The 18,964-nt window shown below is 30.4% G+C and overlaps 2 protein-coding genes across 2 annotated transcripts; one reads left to right on the forward strand and one right to left on the reverse strand.

Moving 5' to 3' along the window:
* Nucleotides 1–2,497: 2,497 nt before the first annotated feature.
* On the reverse strand, nt 2,498–4,432 carry LOC119687065. Its single transcript, XM_038101237.1, has 5 exons — nt 3,835–4,432; nt 3,559–3,663; nt 3,405–3,497; nt 3,061–3,339; nt 2,498–3,004 (listed from the first exon to the last, which is right to left on the reverse strand). The coding sequence occupies exons 1-5, from the start codon at nt 4,343–4,345 to the stop codon at nt 2,700–2,702; spliced, it is 1,293 nt and encodes a 430-aa protein (XP_037957165.1). The 5' UTR covers nt 4,346–4,432; the 3' UTR covers nt 2,498–2,699.
* Nucleotides 4,433–13,548: 9,116 nt separating this feature from the next.
* LOC119687066 lies at nt 13,549–14,729 on the forward strand. Its single transcript, XM_038101238.1, has 2 exons — nt 13,549–13,705; nt 13,972–14,729. The coding sequence occupies exon 2, from the start codon at nt 13,977–13,979 to the stop codon at nt 14,670–14,672; it is 696 nt and encodes a 231-aa protein (XP_037957166.1). The 5' UTR covers nt 13,549–13,705; nt 13,972–13,976; the 3' UTR covers nt 14,673–14,729.
* The last annotated feature ends 4,235 nt before the right edge of the window (nt 14,730–18,964 follow it).

Consider the following 18,964-nt stretch of genomic DNA (forward strand, 5'->3'; position numbering starts at 1 on the left):
CGATAAAGAAATTATTGCAACGACTCGGACCACAACTAAGTGATACCTCAGCAAATTCAAACGACGCAATCCATGTCGTTACGAATTAAAAATAATGAAATTTTGTTATAATTAACTACTGCTCGAAACCTTTCTACATTAATAAAAAGCTATTTAAAATAAAGAATTGCATTTTAATAAAATGCAACAACAAACATTTTGTTAATCATTATCATCATTATTTATAAAATTTAGATTATTGTCATTCTTTTTTGTCGAACTCGAAGCAATTTGTTTTTGTTAATTTCTACTTACATATCCTCCTGTATAAAATTTCTAAAATATTTCAGCGCTAGATTCCGGTAGTCTATAAGTTAGTTTTTTAGTATTTCAGATTCTACTTGATATGAATATCCACATTAAATATATAGCCGCACCCTATACGATACACTTAATTTATATATACAACATCTTTTAGTAGTCTTCATTGTACAGACCAAATAATATATTATTACCATAGATATAGTAGTGTATTTTCTACTTGTCTCATATGTGCTAATCATATATCTCTGATCACGAACATATACTTTCAGAAATTCAAAAAATGAAGCTAGCATTATTTCGGCTCAGTCGCCAACTGCCTAACAACGATGATACAAATGAATTTGTTTAATAGCTAATTTGTTAATAATAATACTTTACACTTACAAATTTTGTTGAAATTTTAATATAAATAAAAATATATTTCTATACAAATAATTTCGGTCTATATCGTACAATCGGCATAAAAAAATTATTTTATACATACATAAATTAATTTAAAAAAACAAATGTATGAAATTTATTAAATTTTATTTAAAGAATAATAAAAAAAAAAGTTAAAAAAATAAAAATCAAAAAGAAAATTTAAAAAAATCACCTCAGGCCGGATTTGAACCAGCGTCTTTAGATCTCAAAGTCACAAACTGAATATGCGCTAATTTACTAATTAATTTAACTTATAGAGGGCGTCTTACAACCATTATGCACTAACATAGTAACACATTTACTTAATATTGAGAAGGAAACTTAAATGCATTTGCTTGGGTTCGCTCTCCCGGCATTCAAATTGTGAACACACTTGTCTACTGCTCTACCAGTTGAGCTACCGAGGCTATGAATCGAACTATGAATATAAATCTATTTAAGTTACATATGCTATAAATTTTTACAAAAATACACATGAGAATTATAAGTCATTTGTATTACCATTTGTATTAAGGTACACATTTCCCATTTATTAAGTTCTATATGCTATATTTACAGATTATAACAAAAACATGTATTTCTTTTTCTTTAATAACTAAAAAATTTCTTTTTTATTGTTATAAATTCTTTATATAAATAAATATGTAAAAAATCACAAATATTCGAATCAGTCAGTAACTATAAATTAACTTAACATGTAAAAATTGTAAATATTTAGAAGCAAAAATAACTGTTCCCATAACTTATCATTGCAATTTGTATAACAGATAAGAAAAGGTTAGGCTCACATTTTGAGAATGTGGACAAATAGCTGGGAGGTTTCTGTAGAGTCCCACCCATCTCACTGACTAATTTGTGTATTCCTCTTAAGCATCGTGATTAGTAATAGTATTAATATTTGTGGCACTAGAAGTTATAACAGAAATGAACGTTTACTCGATTTAACAAATACAACAGCATACAAGGAATATGGAGCATGGGGATGAAGGATCTACCCGACTGTATTTATAGCGATGGAAACTGTGATGGCGCAAAGCATAACTTCTTTTACTATAACAGGTGACTCACTTTTAGAATCATCAGTAGTGTAGCCCTATCTCATGTTCGTGTCTCGTTGAAGATTTTGTAGAAGATGATAATGTATATGGTTTACTTCCTAACAACTTGTACTTAGGATAGTTTATAGAATTTTAATGTATTAATCATTTTTTTTTATAAATGAATGAGCATGTGGCATAAAACGAACTTGAAGTCTTTTACTTTACACTAATTGCAACTTCGATCTACCTCCCGATGGCATTAATTCATGCCTTTATGCTTTCAGTGAATTTGCGAGTGAATTAAACCAGACAAGACACGCAGTGGGTGCTTCGCTGGAATTTAAGGTAATTCGTAATGACACCCAATATATCTACTGAGTGTTAACATATTTTTTTCTCTATAAAAATCTCGGGCATTTTCAAAAATGTTGGGGAATTATATATTAATATATCATCGCTGTTATAGGGAATCTTTATTCAATAATTATTAATTTAATTTTAGTTATGTTAACTTTTGTGACTCACTCCTACTAATTCATTTGGCAGTTTTTAGCAGGAATTGAATATATTAAGAATTAAAGTCATTATCATAGCTGAATGATTGAATGCAAAAAATTATTTGACTCTTAACTTATAAAATAAAAATGACTAATTCATTTATAATAATTAATGATTAAAAATAGTTGAAGCAAAAACATAATAAAATCACTTTATATATTTCATTACAGCTTTTTATTTGTTTTTTATTCATGCAAAGAATTTTGTGTCTAAATTCAAGTCAAAGAGTCCGTTAATGTAGCAGTTTTTCAAATTTTCTTGAACTTCAGTAGAAACTAGATCGGAGGTTATCACAAATATTTATTTTCGATACTGACATACTTTGGTTTTTCTCTAAAGTTCACTTGATAAAAAATATCTTTAGCGAAACACATACTATTTAGAATAATCCCACCTGGATGATCCTGGACCCTCATCCATATAATTATTAACACTATCTGTGTCTGTGCTTTTTTTCTCAGAACTTTCGCCACATGACTCACTTTCATTTGTATAATCATCAATGATTTGATGAATAATGGTTTTTACACTATCTATATCCAAGGCCGTGACTCCTGAGTACGAGTTAAGTAGGTCAAACTGCCGAATCACTTCAACAATTTTTTTCTTAACAATGTCTTCGCCCATTTCACTTTTATTGCCATATGTTGTGAAGAAGTGATTCGGCTGTTCTACGAAATCTGTAATATATTTATTAATTTAAATTATAAATAAGTATATTTATAGATCTACTTACTTTCTAGGTCACGTTGTCTTGTACGGCTATGGAACGAAACACCAACATTTGAGTTACCCAAACGTTGAATACCTGTGCTTGAATTTGAATTATTCTTAAGTTTCGCTAAATCATCAATTATATTATGAATTTTATATTGAATATAAGATTCATTTAGTGCTGCAGGCTGTTTCTCCTCACGTGATAACAAATGAGGATGGCTCCAAAGACGAGTTGCACTTCCATAATCAGATGTTCTATTTCGTTTTTCTGCTTGACCAGTTGAAATCTGATGGTTGGCTGTGAACAATAATATTTTGATTACTGTAGTTAATAATTTTAGGGATGAATTGTACTCCACTTACATTTTGCTGACCCTCTTCGGTTTTTTGATAAATCATCTGAGGGCATATATTTCCCAAGTTTTCGCTGAGGAACCAAGATGCGATCACTATCCTCTGTAAATAAATCGGCTTTCTTAAATGATGTGAATATCGAATAAAATTAAATTCAACTTACGTTTTGAAGTCAGTTTCCTTTTTTTATTGGGGACATATTCTTCGCCATCTGAGGATGCACAGCGTTTAAGTCTTTTGCCAAAAGTCACGAAAGGATTATATATCTCTGAAAATAAATTATTATTGTTATAACTGTTATTATAATATCTAATAAGCTTCGTTATTAGAATTAAATTTTAACCCTAACAGTTTTTTTTGGCGATACCTGAATTTAATAAAAGTTTAAATGATATTTGTGTTCAATAAAAAAAAATTTAAAAAAGACAAGTAGTCTTACGTTTTTCTCCTTTGAATTCATGGCTCAACTTGAGTTTTTTAACCGAAAAATTCGACTTCAACTTCTTCACTTCATCAAGCGCTTGAGGTTGATTAACATCGTTAAACTCCTCTATGTAACATAAATATGGTTGCTTGGAAGTTAATTTGTATCCAACATCTTCCGAGTTCTTCGCAACTCTTTCACGTGGTTCTGTGTCATCGAATTGTATCCACTCTTTTGATGGGAACTGGGGACGTTTCTCAGTATTGAATCCACAGCTATTTTTATTATCTTTCTTAGCGTGCTTTTTGCGTGTCTTTTTAGTGGCGATGGTATAGCTATACAAACCGTTTTTAAAGTCAATGAAACGAAGTTTTTTTGCTATGGTTATGGTTTCCATGACGTCAGTACGCAAAAGCTCGTAGCCCTTTTTCGATGTCTTCGCCAGGTGTTTAACGACATCCTCTGCACTTGCAGGATTTTTCAACTGAATCAACGCCTTCAATATTCGCTTACCTGCGATCCCCATTTTACGATTTATTTTTATTTTCTTAAGATTAATTTCACTTTACAATTTTATAAGCAAATAGAACGCCAAAGATAATTTGGTAACGTACTTCAAATATATTTTGTTTCAACTGCAGCAATTGAAAAAAAATTATATACCTATCAAGTTTAATAAAATATCATGACCAACTTTAAAAAATTTAAATATTATTATTTACCCTTGTCGGATTTGGAAAGTTCATAACGTTAAGAAGCGGCAGAGGTACAATAGTACTTTTATATATATTATATTGTTAATTCCATACTTCATTAGGAGCTTAAGGAGTCTACAAAATTTTTTCAGTGGTTTCTATTTTGTGCTGTTGCACTCAGCTCTTTAAACGATTTGCCCGTCTCCTGCTGAATTATCCTGCTCCTGGTCGTTCAAATTTGTAATTACACCTGCTAAGAAGTTCAAAAAACAACAATATTCATAAAATTCGTCATAGGTAAATCCATACTGCTATGTATATATGTAAAGTATATACCTATTACATTTTCACTAATTTTGTTTTTGGAAATTGTTGTAATAGTTTTGGAAATGTTAAACAAAAATTAGGAAAAAGCCTATAAACCATATGACTGCAGCATTATAGGTGAACAATTATTTCCATTCAGAGGCCGTAATAAATTCATATAATGTGTACGCTCCAAGTCGCTAAATATGGAATTAAAATTATTTGGGCTTGTGATACATCAAACGCTTACCCTTTACGAGATCACATTTATACTGGAAAAGCAATAGATGATTTTTCGACAAGAAAACATTTATAAACGAATTTTGCTACACCTAGTTTGCTTGTATTAAGTATCTGGAAGAAATGTCGTTTCAGACAATTTTTTTACATCTTTAGAGCTAAGTAAGACATTGAACGCCTAGAGTATAGCACTCGTTGGAATAGTCAGAAAAAATAAAAAATTTCTCATGATGCATAAATCTGTTGTTATGTGCCAAAAAAAAAAAAACAAATTAGTTCTGGTTGTCTCAAGTGTGCGCATAACAGGAGATATTGATAATTCGCAGAGTGCCAAGGCAGAGATAATCAAATTCTATACTAAAATTAAAGGTGGCGTCTACGTGATGGACAAAATGTTGAGTGAACAAACAGTAAAACGACAATTATTGTACAATATGTAGACAAAAGGATAATACACTGAGGAAAGAAAATGGTTATCACGGCAGATCTAATACGTCTAGTACTAATATGTGAAAGCTGTTTAGAAGGAGCCACGCTTAACATACATCATAAACGAATAATAATAAAAGGACTGATTACACTACTATGCAGAACTTTCTGAAATTAAGTAATCAATCAAAATTAAATTAATAAAATGATGTATAAAAGTTAGAAAAAGACTATCTTCACAAACGCTGTACTGAAACCAGCTAGCTAAAAGAAAACTCCATGCATTTCTTTAACCACTTTGTACGTCACTTTTCATCAATTTAGAGCAGAGTTCTGTATTGCAAATACCAACGATTTGCATTTCATAACTTCTATGAAAATTTCAAATGCATTTTAATTGCATTTTGAAACACTTTAAAGAGATATTTTACCGCAAGGATTCAATATCACAAGAAAGGACGAATGTGCAAAAGGTTATTTATGAGATTCGCTTGCACTTAACCTACAGTGTCTTTTGATGTGGAACACTTTTGATGGCAATGCTTATGGCCTGAATATTCGTATTGTAATAGAAGAGTAATGAAATATGAAATATAGTATTTGGCATACATACATATGTTAACCTAACATTAAAAAAAAATTTTTTTTTGAACCAATAAAAACTCTAGTGATTTTTTGTTGATTTCTTTGAAGTACGAAAATTATATAAACAATTGAGATACTTAAAATAAAGATACGATAATAAAAACTTTAAATTTCCGCATTCAAATCTTAGATAAACCCTTTATTAAGTTTTGTATGGACTTGCTTTCGGACTTGCGGTTTTAATAAAGACTCAAACGAAACTTAATGTCAAGTCGAACAATTCAACATATGGTATATTATCTATGGGACCGTATATGTGAGAACTATCAAAATGTCATCCTTTTCAATGATTACGTGTACATTGTTAATGGTATATTTTTAGATAATAATACTTTGGAAGAAAGTGTGGCTATTAATAAGGAGAGCGATGAGAATGATACCGCTGATAAGAAACAATTTATAGCGAATAAACAAGTCAAATTGTTCATTCAACAACTGCGATAGTATATTCCAAATCATGGTGTCTAAAAAAAATATTTTCGATTGTTTATTAAGTTTGGAAAAATCAATTGAAGAGATAGGCGAAAAGAGTCTAGAGGAGTCAACCATTACAAACAAACTTTTTTAAAGTAGGATGTAAATACATATGAATTGGATTATTTAGTTCTAATAAAGTTATATATATAAAATATGTGAAAGTCAATTGAAATGTGAAAGCCCCGTTTATTCTTATTTTCTTCGTTTCTAACCTCGTTAAATCGAAACCTTGATAATTCGAAAACTCATCTAACTAGTAAAAAATGAAATTCCCTAACGATTTCGATTTATCGGGATTCGACTGTATATGTAAACATTTAACAATACTTAGGCATTCACACACATATTATTTTTAATCAATCAATCACTCATTCAATCAAGTTTTTCACCGATAAGCCACTACAGTTCTACACCGATAGAATTATGAAGCTATCCGAGGATTGGCAAAAGTTTGTATTTATATATATATATATATATGTATATATATATATATATTATTATGTATATTATATTTTATTTTATATAAATATTTATTATGTATATTACATGTACATATATTACATATATATTGATTAATATAATAATGGATTCAAATTAATATTCAATAAAGAAAATTTTTATTCAAATATGTGCCAAAAAACCGTGAATACTTTTTAAACCAAACATTATAGTGTACTGTAAATAAAATTAATTCCAGATAGTTGAAGACGCCTGTATAGCGTCTAACTAAAGCATTACTTAATTTTAAAAGATATTTTTAAATATTCTACCCACCGCATCTACAATACCCTAGTCGAAGCCAGCGGTCTGGTTGTTTGTGCCTTACCGGTAAATGAAGCGTAAACATACCACTTAAGTTCAAAATATTGCTCCTTACTCTACAATATCAGTCAGCACACACGATACATGCGACAGTCAGCTTGTGTGTGTATAGGCAAACAATACAACGTGGTGAAATGAGCCCTTACACGTTTCACTAAGTTGAGAGCGTAAATTTTGCGCAACACAATGTTGCATATCATATTGTAATAGAATATGAAAAAAAATGGGAAGAAAACCAAGACAGCATAAACACTTGACAAATTGTGTGGCTTGTGGTATGCGGATGTTGAAAATGGCGGCTTCTTCCACATTATTCCATATTTTAGTTATTTTTTAAATAAGACATAAATTACATGTAAAAAAAAGGAGTATTTTTTCCTCCTTTTCCCTTTGAGACATGTTTTTATTTTTATTTCTTAGTTTTTGTAGCTGATACTTTAAGTTGATAATGTCGCTGTGGTATGCATGTTACATATTATGACGATATGGTTATGATATTAAGGTTGTTAACTTCGCAACTTTTTGCCACGAATCTCGTTTTTTGACTATCCTTATTAATAATTGTTTAAAAGTATAGAAGTTCTAAAAATTGCTTCATTCATGAATTTCCAAATTCGGAAGATAACTATTTGAATTACTCGCTTAAGATCAGAAAAGGACTTTAATTAGCAAAGTGAGACCTCGCCTTGATGATATAGTAAAAGAGAGAGCCTAGAGAGACATTGTAAAAGAGAGTACTCTAACCATAAGATATATTTTGCAACTTCATGATATTTTTAGTCCTGATTGATTTTTATATTAGTAGCCAATTTTTCTCCATTAGATTCAATGTCTAATGACTTAGACCTATTCCTTTAGACATGATTAGTTTTAGTGCATGTTCGAGCATGTTCTTTCTTAGACATAATAGTAGATTTTGAATTCAATTCAACATTTATTTGCTTCTGCTTAAGTTAAGAACTTAAAGTTGTAACAGAAGGAGGTTTGGTGTTTACTTATAGCTAGGTCTAAAAGATAAGCGATCAAAAAAAAATTTTCTAAAATATATATACATATATATATATGTGTGTATTTATGAAAAGAATTTTAGAAAAAAGTTAATCTTATTCGTTTATAATAAATGATCTGGTTTTGACTATTTAGTATATATAAGTACATTGCCTTAGTTGACTGTGTATCAGTGCCATTGAAATTTGTTGTCTCTGAAAACTGCAAGTAAGAAACTAAGTAATAGCAATTTTGTTAACACATATTCCAAAAAAAAACAAAAGCTTTTGAAATCAACCCATAGAAGACTTACGTATTAAGGATTATTAACAGGTTTTTCAGTAATTAGATTTTCGAAGTAGAGTCTGCTATTTTTTACTGGTTCTGAGTATTCGCATAAAAAGTGTTAAGTATTTTAACTTAAACAGTTTTAAGTAATCGTAAAGTTGTAAGAGCATATGCTTGTCTTAAATAATGTATTGTTAAAAAAAAAAAAACAAATGTTATATTTATTACTTATGTACAAAATAAAGGACATTACGTTATTTAAAAGAAATCTTCCCCTTTTTTAGGATAGATATTTAATGCTCTTACTTACTTAGCTTCAAGCTAAGGATGTTCATTTCAAATAAATCATAGCCTTCCCATATTTATTTAGAATTTTTTAAAGGTCTTTTATCTTCTTTTATATTGTAAATTAAAAAAATTAATTTTAATATACTTTCCATCAAGTTTTAATGAAATCAGCCTTTGTTCCTCCATTAAATACACCTTTAATCCTGGCTGAGCTAGACATCAATAAACACTAGCAATTGTCTAAATCTTTCAGTTTTTCGTTAATTATCGGATAAATTATATGTAAATAAAAGTTATACAAACCTATACAATACTTAGAAAAAAAAAACTCTAGAGTATTGGCAGTAATTTTTTTTTTCTGTGTAGCAAACTTACGAAACTCACGGAAGAAAACATGTGAAGCAACAATGCTCTTAAAATCTTCATAGTTGGGTTTTATCCGTAACATCTTGTGTACTGTCTTTGTTAAACGCTTTGGTTTTCCAGATGAAGTTGAGAAGATCCGATAAGTTTGCTTTCGTTATCTCTTCCAGGCCAGTAAAAAAGCGATCCCCAAAACATTGAAGTCATCTTGTCTGCAGTGCTCGACAGTGACAGTGGAGGTGTTGATAGATTCTACCTCTTTCTCTTCTTGGCAACCCCTGCATAATCCACTTGTTGAAATTCGCCACCGTTGGAGCATAGGCGCAATGGCCCAGTAGCCCATTAGTACCCAAATAAGTACACGAACTGCAAATTTCCTGAAGCCCAATAGGCTTTTCGTTTTATTTTTGTCCAAACTAGCGACCTCACAATTTTCTGCGATTAGTCCATAAATTGTTAGTCACCATATTGGTGATTCCTTTAATGCGTCAAATGTTCATATATTTTATCATATTTTTTTTACTAAATTTTTTTTATGTTTTGAATTTGTTCTGGCAAGTAAACAACCACACTTAAAAATATTCCAAATGTGTTACATTAAAAATATATTATTTTATATATAAAACATATTGAATTACAATAAATAAATTTTTTAATGTTTAGTAAACAAAAAATGAAAAAATAGAGAGAAAACAAAGATTTCATCAATTTTTTCTTGAGCTCTTCTTCAAAGTAATATTTTACAAATGGTCAACTTTTCGATTCGAAGTAGCCAAACACTTAAATTAAATCAAAATAATATGAAAGTCGTCAAAGTGGCGCCACTTGCACTGTCCCACGTCTGGTTACCCACAAATATCCATCTATTCATCTATTGCTCCATTCTGTTGCTATATTGTTTCTATGCGTATTCAAAAGCAAAAAATATCATTTTACTAAAAAAATATTTTACCACTATTCAGTGAGATTGATTTAAAACAAAAAAGAGATAAAAAAATCAGTAAGGAATTAAATTTTACACCGTTGAGTGAATCTTATCATTAAATCAATACAATTATTTTACCCCCATTGTCTACTTTATGTTGTGGTTATTTGCACTGCAAACAGTTCTAAAATTTATAAAAGTTACAGACTTCCGGGCGCCTTCGAATGGTCGCTGGACTTTTCTTAACCACACGAAAAGCAATGGTTTGAGGGTTGTGTCCATAGTTTGAGTATATTTTTTCTATTAAAACTTATTAAAAACTTTGTGGTTGGGGTGTTCCTTAATGTATTCTTAAACTACTTTATTTATCTTGAAATAAAAATTACTTCTAATCAAAACTTATTTCCAGTCTATAATTAATCCGGTTTTTTAATATTCAAGATATATACTTTTTTATTTCAATATAAATTTTTAGGGCCTTGCCAATTGATATACAATAATCGTAATCTTTACTTTCAGAGTAGCAAAAAAAAATACTCGTAACTTACGAAAGAAAACATGTGGAGCAACAACAATGCTCTTATAATCTTCAGAGTTAGGTTTTACTCGCAAAAAAAATTTTACGACTTTAGTTTTAGTGCAGCCAAATTTAAAAGTCAATCTATTGTGAATATTTACTGAAAATATGTTCCAAAATTCTAGTCATCCGTTAAAATCATATGACTTTAGAATTTTTATAATTCATATTGTACACAACACAACAAAACATATATGTATGTCAAAGAAAGCAACCACATATCTCTTATGTTCAGTAAAGTACGTACCCATATAGTAGTTCAGAGTATAGTAGTTCAGAGTACATACAGTAAAGGTGTGTGGGCACCATAAGCAAAATACCCAAATTTGTAAGGCAAACATTTTGGTTTCATCGGTTTATATATCTGCTGTGTCCTAAACTAGAACCAAAGAATATATTAAGAAAACATAAAGACAAAACAATTACTTAAAAGTCTCAATGCAATGCACTTTTTAGACAGATTAAATAAGTTGTGGAATGGCTGGGATAAAAGTATTTCATAACTGACATTATCTACTAAAATTTACATTTATGTTGCCAATATATAACAGGAGTTAAGTGATGTTTTACAATTTTCTTCAACAAGCCCAAACAAACCTTAAGTCCACCTCAGGACGCACAGGAAGATATGCTGATCTACGGTCCGTCATCAGTTAGAAGATAAATAAATGATTATGATTCTAGTACAGTCAAAGTTTAGTGTGGGGCAGGGATAAGCCCCCCAGCCACAAAAGAGTAAAAGTGCACAATAGAACTAACTCAAGTCACAACAACAACAACAACAACATATAGATATTCCGCGTTCAAGTCGATTTAACATAAACACACATCCTTTATGATTTTTATAACAAACTTATGTGCAGCAAATTAAATTCAAAAAAATTTCCATCAAATATTTACACTTTTCACAACCGTTCATTCATCAAAATCTGCATACAAAACACTGCCTTCAAAAGTTTAAGTGAAAGGCAAACTTAATTATTCCGGTAATTGAGAGGATGCATCTATTTTATGTTCATGGCGATGCGCTGAGCTCACTTGTTTCGCTTTCGATGCATTTTAGTTTGGCTGTGGGCTTTTTGACTTTATAATTCAATTTTCGTACCTCTATTTTATTCTCACGCACTGTTCACGTTCCGTTATTAGGATACATTTAAATCTATTTACAATAAATTTAGTTAAAAATCCTCCAAAATTGTGGCATATGATTTAGTGGGTTGTCCATATTTGAAGCACACATAATTACTAAAACACTTAATAGTGTATTGCAAAGTAATTTTTTAAAGTATACCAAGCAAAAATTTTTTTAATAGAAACTAAAAAAAAATTATAATTTTTATAGACCTTTTCTTTTGTAAGCATATCACAAAAGAACAGTTGCTTATTTTAAAAATAACATATCAAACAACAACACTGCTGGCTTATTTAGTTTAATCCTTTTCAAATCGCTTAACTAATAAGCCGATCAAATCACATGATTGCGAGCACTAAAAATTCGTCTATTGTGAATAATTTTTGAAAGTACATACGATATTTCCAGTTAACTGTCAACGAATGATTTCGTTAATTATACATACTTCATGTCGTCATTGTTTGTAAAAAATATGTTTTTTTTCTATTTATTATTTTACTGTTAAAAAGCACGAAAAATTATATACTGCACATATAAGCCTAACAAACTCGCCCTTTTGTCCAGAGTTGCCATCAAAAGTAGTGCTTATTTTATTTGTTCTTCTGCGACATGCTTACAAAAGAAAAGGCTTTATATTAATATATTGCCGTAATCAGTGGATCCAAACGTACAAATAATACACTGTCATAAAATATTTTCTAGCATACAGAGAGGGTACCTGTCACCTATCCATCACCTGTCCCAATGCAATCTTCCTGCGATGAAGGAGTTACAATATTCCCACGGTAGGCATGCCTGTCGTAAGAGGCGACAAAGACTCCGGTGACACGCACTTGTGTAAGAAGTGTGCATAGTAGTAGGTGCTGTCCCACCCTGCGATATTTGACCAGATATCGTAATATCATAGTGGACTCATATTGGTTGTGGTTAATGTTCATTCATTTGGCGTGGAGTTGCGTATTCACTACCGGGTACTAAGACCCAAAGATCAGCAGAGGTTTAGATGGGGCTCGTATCAAACAAAAGTGTAAGTTATGTCTTACACACCTTTCTTCATTGGTACCAGCGAAATTCCGTGGAGTTCCAATGGGACGTTTATCGACACTATATAACGATGCATGTGTGAAGAATACCGTGATGTTAAGCATTTACGGATATCAGGATATCACATTAATAATTCTGGACTTGTCACAAATCTGACTACGTCACTACGTTTATGACTTTATGTTAATATTACTTTATATTGCAGATAACAAAAAACAAGAATTGTTAATCAATAGAAAATTTGCATTAGTACATACTCTTAAAATGTTGAAATATATACAATTTCCCTATAAAGTATATAAATGCATATATACACTTAAAACTTATCCCACTCAAGAACTTGTATTCGCACCGTATTAGATATTATATATACTGTAAATTCTAAACCTAACCTGGTTGAAAAATATTTCAACAAAGGAGTTTATAAAATAAAAATATGTATCTGAACTGTCAAATTCTATGGCAACTATATTTCAATCTCAACTAACTTAAATAAAATTTAACAAATATTTTAAAAAAGACAAACAGTATTCGAAGATTAACTGTTTGCTCGATTTTAAAGTGCAGTTCCATTCATTTTTTTGTTGCTCAAAAAACTAATCGAATAGATTATTTGCCTTTTTCCATAGAGGAAATAGGATTCCATTAAAAACTGTTGCGAAGCGAAGGTGAATGAAATTTTTAGAGAGTTTTGTGAAATTTGATTTGTATACCGTACACAAATATATAAATAAATGTAAATATATATATATATATATATATATATAACATATATATATATACATATGTTATGTTTTTGAGAAAAAATTTTATATATAAATATCTAAAGTGGGTGTTAAGTCTTGATAAGTTAAATATTAAGTTTAAACAATTAAAATATCAACAATATCAATTCGCCTTAAAATTGACATATAATTTTTTAAATTTATTTTAGAAGCTATGTCGCGCCATAATAACAAGTTAACTAATGATTCAACAGACTCGGACAAATCGGACAGCTCGGACAGTTCGGACAGCTCGGACAGTTCGGACAGCTCGGACAGTTCGGACAGTTCGGACAGCTCGGACAGCTCGGAGAGCTCGGACAGCTCTGAAATTGAAGATGATGGTTCAATGTATATGTTACAAGCAACACAGTTTCTTTGTATCGGCAACACAAAGGTTCGCATTGAGGTACAAATTAGTTATGATGCGAACGTAGCGACACTTGATGATTTATATGATATACAACTTGATGTGACCTATATACTGAACTGTGAAAGACATGAACGTGAAATTGATGCAAATGTAGGGACACACACCAATCGTGGTTCTGAAAATACAGGGATGCTATTTGATCACAATTCATTCAACAACATTTACTATAAAACATTCATCATCCGCCCAACGGCTAATGATAAATCGAAGCACCGTCACCGTTATAGCGTAATTACTGAGCACATTGCTCTTGATTTGAAGATTAAAGAAGATGAAAGTAATGTGCTGCCCATAGTAACACTGATTGGCTACGATGTGACAATGGAAAGTGATACGAAGAAACCGAAGCGAGGTTTTTGTATAATTACTGGAGCAAATTCTCAAAAAGCTCGTCAACCAAAAAAATCTTGCAGGCATGCTGTTTGGACTGAAGTCTAAGACGGTAATGTCTTTTGTTTTCTTTACGATTATTGCATATTTAATACTTTTTTAATAAAGTTCAACAACATTTTTTTTTTTCATGGTATATGCCAAGTTTTTGCACTTTAATGACAATAGAACGATAAAAATACTAATCACACAATCTGGGGTTGCTTAGGTATATATTTCAGAAGTAATACAATTTTCAAAGTTTTGTAACCAAAGTTTGCATATCAAACTTAGGCAATGAACACATTTTAACATATTCATTCAAGAAGTGGATCATTGTTAAAAGGTCTATATATAACCTATATATATATATAAAAATAGAAAGAGAACACGTTATCTAGATTTTTCTATATTCTAAGAACCCGAGCGGACATCGCTGAAACTATATGCATACTCTCTCTAAACAAAAAAAATTTGTTTTTTTGGGGGGCGGGGGGGTGTTTGTAAACCTCGAAACGACATTCAAAAAACTTAATGGTTTAAAAAAAAAACCACGACAATTCAAAAACGTTCTACGTTTATACAATCGGTCTTCATGTCTACCTTCCTGTCAAAAAAGTAATTATTAAAGTAATTACAGCAAATGTGCCCCAAGTTTCTCTGTCTTGACCCTGATTGCATTTAATTTAAGTTCCACTCATTCCCAATCCTTCACTATTTCCTAGTAATTCCCTTCTCTTTCAAACAACCATCACCATCACATCCTAACCCATATATGCGTCATATAATTCCTTTCATGTTATCTTCTTTAGAGATCTCCGCGGACTACAACATAAAATAATAAAAAATAATATATCAATTTTAAAATTCCGGTAGCTGTTGTTTATTATATGTTCAAAATTCTAAGTAGTTTAAAAAACAAAGGCTTAAAGGCAAGCCTTTTGTAATAAGTATTCAGCAGTAGTGTGAAGATACTTATAGAAGCAATCTAAGTAACGGGGGACTATGTACGACTAGGACCGTTGTTGAAAAAATTAACTGAATTGTTATTAAAATTCGAAAAGATTGTAGAACTAAAATAATAATCAAACTTCAAATTAAATCTTTGAAAACTAGTTCTCTCGAGCAAAACAGAAACTATCACGTTTAACTATCACACAGTGTATATTGCAGTGTTTTTACTACATATCTCTAGGTTTATGTATGTAGTAATTGTAGCATAAACTGAATTTATTTCGCATTACTTTTACTTTTAAGTGTCTCTGTAGCTGTTGTTTATTTATCTAAATATTCTCGATCCAGTGTGGCACAGAATACATGATGCGCCTCTTGTGGGTCCAGAGTGGAGCCAAATGGAATGCTTTGGCCGTAGCTAGGCGAACGAGCGATTGTACAATGAGATATTAAAACAAAAAATAAAAAAGGACTTTGCGCTTCTCGTAGAGCAGAAATAAAAGCGAAAACTTTATAAATCGTTCGGTGCTTAAACTAAACAGATTTTTAACTGGACGCTGAAAATGTTCAGCTAAAATACCACTCATTCAATTCACTTGACAATTGCTGTAATGGTGTTAAATTGTTTTTTACAATTTTTAAGTTTTAAGCATTTTTTATTTGCCTTCGATTCCCATTTCTCCTTCCATTGTCCTGGCTGAAGTTATTTTTTCCACATTCAGATTTTTTTGATATTTTCGTTTTCCATGTTTATCTGCTAAAGTTTTATTTAATAACACATTTAGGCACTTTGGATGGAAATTCGGTGTTTAAGTTAAAACAAACACTCAACATGACGAGCATTTAATAATGAAACTAAATTTTTGTATACTAAGATAAATTAATTATTTAAACACTGCAATTACATCACAAGATGTATAAAATTATATTAATTAAAATTTTGTTTAAAATGAAACCATAAATTTATTTGGTTTCTTGATCCGAAATTAAAAAACAGTTTTAGGATAAAAAGTTTATCTGCATTAGATACTGAAATACATGAAAGAAAAATCGAAGAGAACAAGAAACCTTGAGCACAATAACTAATATATAACATATTCAGTTTTTCAAAAAATTATTTAAACTCAAACTCAAATATTAACTTTTGATTCGATGAACTTGTGTTTCCAAATGAAGCTGTATTTCGATAAGGGGGGCTCTGATCACTCCATCATCCCTCTCTCTAAACATGACTCTCGTGCCTCTGCTTACAGAGTTAGTACTTCCACGCTTGCGCTATAACTCTAATCCCTACACAATCTCCCTAATTTACATCATAATTAATGAATGCTTTCTGGTTTAGATGAATAAAGTTTCCCCTCAATACTAAGCCTCTCGCTCTTAACTCTCTCCGTTGATTGCTGAAGTTGGGTTGTATCCGCTGTACGTGGCTGCAATCCTCAAAGCTTGTTCGTAAAAGGTGGTTTTCGTGGGTTCAAGTCTCACACTGCGGCTTTCGATGATTTTCCCCTACTATTAAAAAAAAAATGGTATCAGTTGAAATCGATCTTTAGACTTTAACTAAGAGCGGTGTATCTTGTTCCTAACCGAGAATTCTTATTTCTTTTTGATACTCTGCTCCCTTAGCGGAAATCTTAATACATTGAAAATTATAGGTAAACATTATATGGTGCCCTGCCATTTTAATTAATTACCATACCTAAAATATAACTATACCATATATGTTTAAATTAAGTTGCTAATCAAGTAAATGACTTACATATAAATATTTTTGTTTGATATTTTCAAAAAATATTCTGATCTATGGCTATAAACTTCCAAGTCAAAATTCTTATACTAACATATAGTGAATAACTCTGATAAATACAATAAAAACAAATTGATAAATTCAAAATCATGTAGTGTTTTTGTAATTTTAAAAGGACAAGCTATAATTGGCAAAATTGGCAAAACATTGGACTAATTATATCGAGATAGAAGAGACTATGTTAAGAAAATTTCTTATCCAAAAAATATATCTTTCACTTGAAAAGTCACTAAATTATCTAACTGCAGTAAGAGTTTGAGATAAGAATTTTTTTAATGGAACAATGAAAATTATTTATATTTATGTTCAAAAATAATATTTTCTGCTTTTAAGTAATATATTATATATATGTAATATACACAATTAAGAATAAAACATAATTTGAAAAAAAAGTTTGAAATATTTTTATGTTAATTAAAAAATGGAAATGTCCTTTTCGTTGGCATAACTTAAATATGATGCAAAAGTGCTTATAATAAACATGACACGTTGTAAAAACAATAAAAAAGTTATTGCAAATTAAAATTTGAATTTTTCGCATTCAAATGAGTTGAAACAAAGCAAAATATTTTTATTAAGCAATTTTATGCCTTCGCACAATAACAACAAAAGCCGCAGAGTCAATTAAAAAATATTACGCATTTTTGTCGAATTTTTAATAAAAATAAAACTCAAAAATAAAAATGAAAATGCAATAATAAAATGTGTTTTAAATCATATTGAAGTATGTACTCGTATATCTGCGATTGACAGATGTTGATGGATTTAGCCTCAGATGTTGATGCTACGGTATGCAATAATCTGAATGGTTAGTTAGATCTACAAGGTGTCAACAATAATTAGCACACAAAGCCCAAAAATTGCACTTTAGGTTAGACTCAGTCAAAAACCGGGACATATTCTCTTACGTTTGCATCTTTAATGTCATATAGTCAAGTTTTACGACATTAAAATCTACACTGAACTTCTTACAGGATACTGTAGACTTAATTACTACATGAAGACTCCTATCGATTCTGTCATGAGGAAACATCAGAACATATTCCATGCAACTGCACAGCGGCGGCAAGACGTAGACTCAACTACCTTGAAAGCGGGATCTTAATCCCAAATCAAATAGGTAAAATGAAGCTCACAGCAATTACAAGATTTATAAATAGTCTAGAATTGTCTTAGTTGGGGCTTTAGGTGCACAATAGATCTTTTAGGTCGTAGTGCATTTATAGGCTATTATCTAATAATAATAATAATCAAATTTTAATAAATTAAAGTTTTAACATGTTGCTATCGAATATCGAAAATTGCCTTCTTATATACTTGACTTATATTTTTATAGCATTTCCTTTGCTATGAGCTAAAGCAAATAAACAAAAAACAACAAATATTAATGAAATTAATATTAATTAATTAAAACTATATACCAACAAATAAGCCAATAAATGAAACGAAAGACCACTGATAATGGATGAGTGGCAATAACCAAAACAGCTGTATGGGCAGGCCTAAGAACCCACTCATTATTGCCTCCTTTTCAATTCAAAATTAATATTTTGTCATAGAACGCAAAATGAATGTCTCAATAATTCAATAATAATGACGT

The sequence above is a fragment of the Teleopsis dalmanni genome, chromosome X, assembly GCF_002237135.1.
Source record: "Teleopsis dalmanni isolate 2A chromosome X, ASM223713v2, whole genome shotgun sequence".
Classification (NCBI taxonomy): domain Eukaryota; kingdom Metazoa; phylum Arthropoda; class Insecta; order Diptera; family Diopsidae; genus Teleopsis; species Teleopsis dalmanni.

What these genes read in the sequence shown, in the direction of transcription:
- LOC119687065 (XM_038101237.1), bottom strand. Translation starts at nt 4,345, where the DNA reads ATGGGGATCGCAGGTAAGCGAATATTGAAGGCGTTGATTCAGTTGAAA. An exon ending in TGAATTCAAAGGAGAAAAAC is followed by an intron (nt 3,664 to 3,834) that starts GTAAGACTACTT and finishes ATTTATTTTCAG; the next exon opens with AGATATATAATCCTTTCGTG. An exon ending in AAGGAAACTGACTTCAAAAC is followed by an intron (nt 3,498 to 3,558) that starts GTAAGTTGAATT and finishes ATTTATTTACAG; the next exon opens with AGGATAGTGATCGCATCTTG.
- LOC119687066 (XM_038101238.1), top strand. Translation starts at nt 13,977, where the DNA reads ATGTCGCGCCATAATAACAAGTTAACTAATGATTCAACAGACTCGGAC.